Source organism: Microtus ochrogaster, linkage group LG7_11 (assembly GCF_000317375.1).
Source record: "Microtus ochrogaster isolate Prairie Vole_2 linkage group LG7_11, MicOch1.0, whole genome shotgun sequence".
Classification (NCBI taxonomy): domain Eukaryota; kingdom Metazoa; phylum Chordata; class Mammalia; order Rodentia; family Cricetidae; genus Microtus; species Microtus ochrogaster.
In genome coordinates, this window is record NC_022032.1 from 9,652,567 (window position 1) to 9,653,764 (window position 1,198).

Consider the following 1,198-nt stretch of genomic DNA (forward strand, 5'->3'; position numbering starts at 1 on the left):
TAAAACAGAAATTTAATCAGCCATTTATTTGAAGGTTACTGTCTCTCGGTTTAGCTTTCTGGGGATCTGCCAGATGGGTTCTGGTGTGCAGGATTTTCTCTGTGTGTCCCCCCAGTAAATGCCCCACTTCTCCCACACCCTCACCACTGTCCTTTTCACTGTCTCCAGTGAGTGTCGTGTGGTTTCTCAGTATGGCTTTGATCTGTATTTGAGTGGGTCTTATTCTAAAATTTAGAAAATAGGTTTAGTTTTGGGTCCTCCACTTCTCAAGCTGTTTGTTCTAACTGAATTAAATCTTGAGGAGCTTGGTAAAGGATACAGCTCACATGCAGTGTTTCTTTCCCTTGGGTTTTTGAGCCTGGCTCTTACCACACAGCCTGGTTTGTACTCCCTGACCTTTGTGCGGCAGCCTACCAAGTTGTAAATCCAAAGCCACATACTGCCAGGTCCTAGCTGTGATATCACGTGACAAGATGTTACGTTAAGGAGCTGGCCCAGCAGGTAGAGGTGCTTGTTCGAAGGCCTGGTGACTTCAGGTTGACCCCCTGACCCCACAGGATGGCGACAGAACTGGCTGTTCAGGGGTTTCTCCTCTGCCCTCCATCAACATCCAGTAGCACGAGTGACCCGGCCACTCTCTCACAACTGGGCCTGCTCATGCTCTGTCTCTGCCCCTTCCCACCACAGCAAACTAAACATAAACAAACATTTATTTTAAAAAGTTACCTGTACTTAATAATTATAAGCTGTGTGTGTGATTTGATGGGCGTCAGCAGCAAAAGCCACAAGACAGAGTCTGGTTTTGCGGTGCAGCACCTCACACCAGCAGAGGAAGGGGGTTGTGGTAGCAAAACACAGCTCACTGCCCGGAACAGTCCTCAGTGGCCTGCGATTGCCACATCAGTTAAGTCAGCAGTATTCTTGCTCTCTTTGTGTTTGACCAGGGTGTCACTCCGGCGCCTGGGCTCCCATGTTCCTTTAGAAGTGAAATTCAGGCGTTCTTGCTGCTCTTGCAGCAGAAACAGGGATTGACTTGTAATTGTGTCGTTCCTCCCAAAAGTAGATAATCTTGTAACTGTCATAGAACACGACAGAGCTACTGGTGTTTAGAGAGCAGGGGACAGAATTGAGTGGGTCAGGAAGGGACAGGTCTGTAGTTGTCTGGTTAGTGACTGGGAAGGGACGGGTCTGTAGCTGT

The 1,198-nt window shown here is 48.2% G+C and overlaps 1 protein-coding gene across 1 annotated transcript in view; it reads left to right on the plus strand.

The window, feature by feature from the left end:
* The window catches only part of Gsr (glutathione-disulfide reductase), a 36,835-nt gene that overhangs the window by 33,833 nt on the left and 1,804 nt on the right, over nt 1–1,198 (plus strand). The window contains exon 11 of the mRNA XM_026786861.1: nt 55–167. Within this exon, the coding sequence (XP_026642662.1) occupies nt 55–167 (113 nt within the window). The remainder of the gene's footprint in view (nt 1–54; nt 168–1,198) is intronic.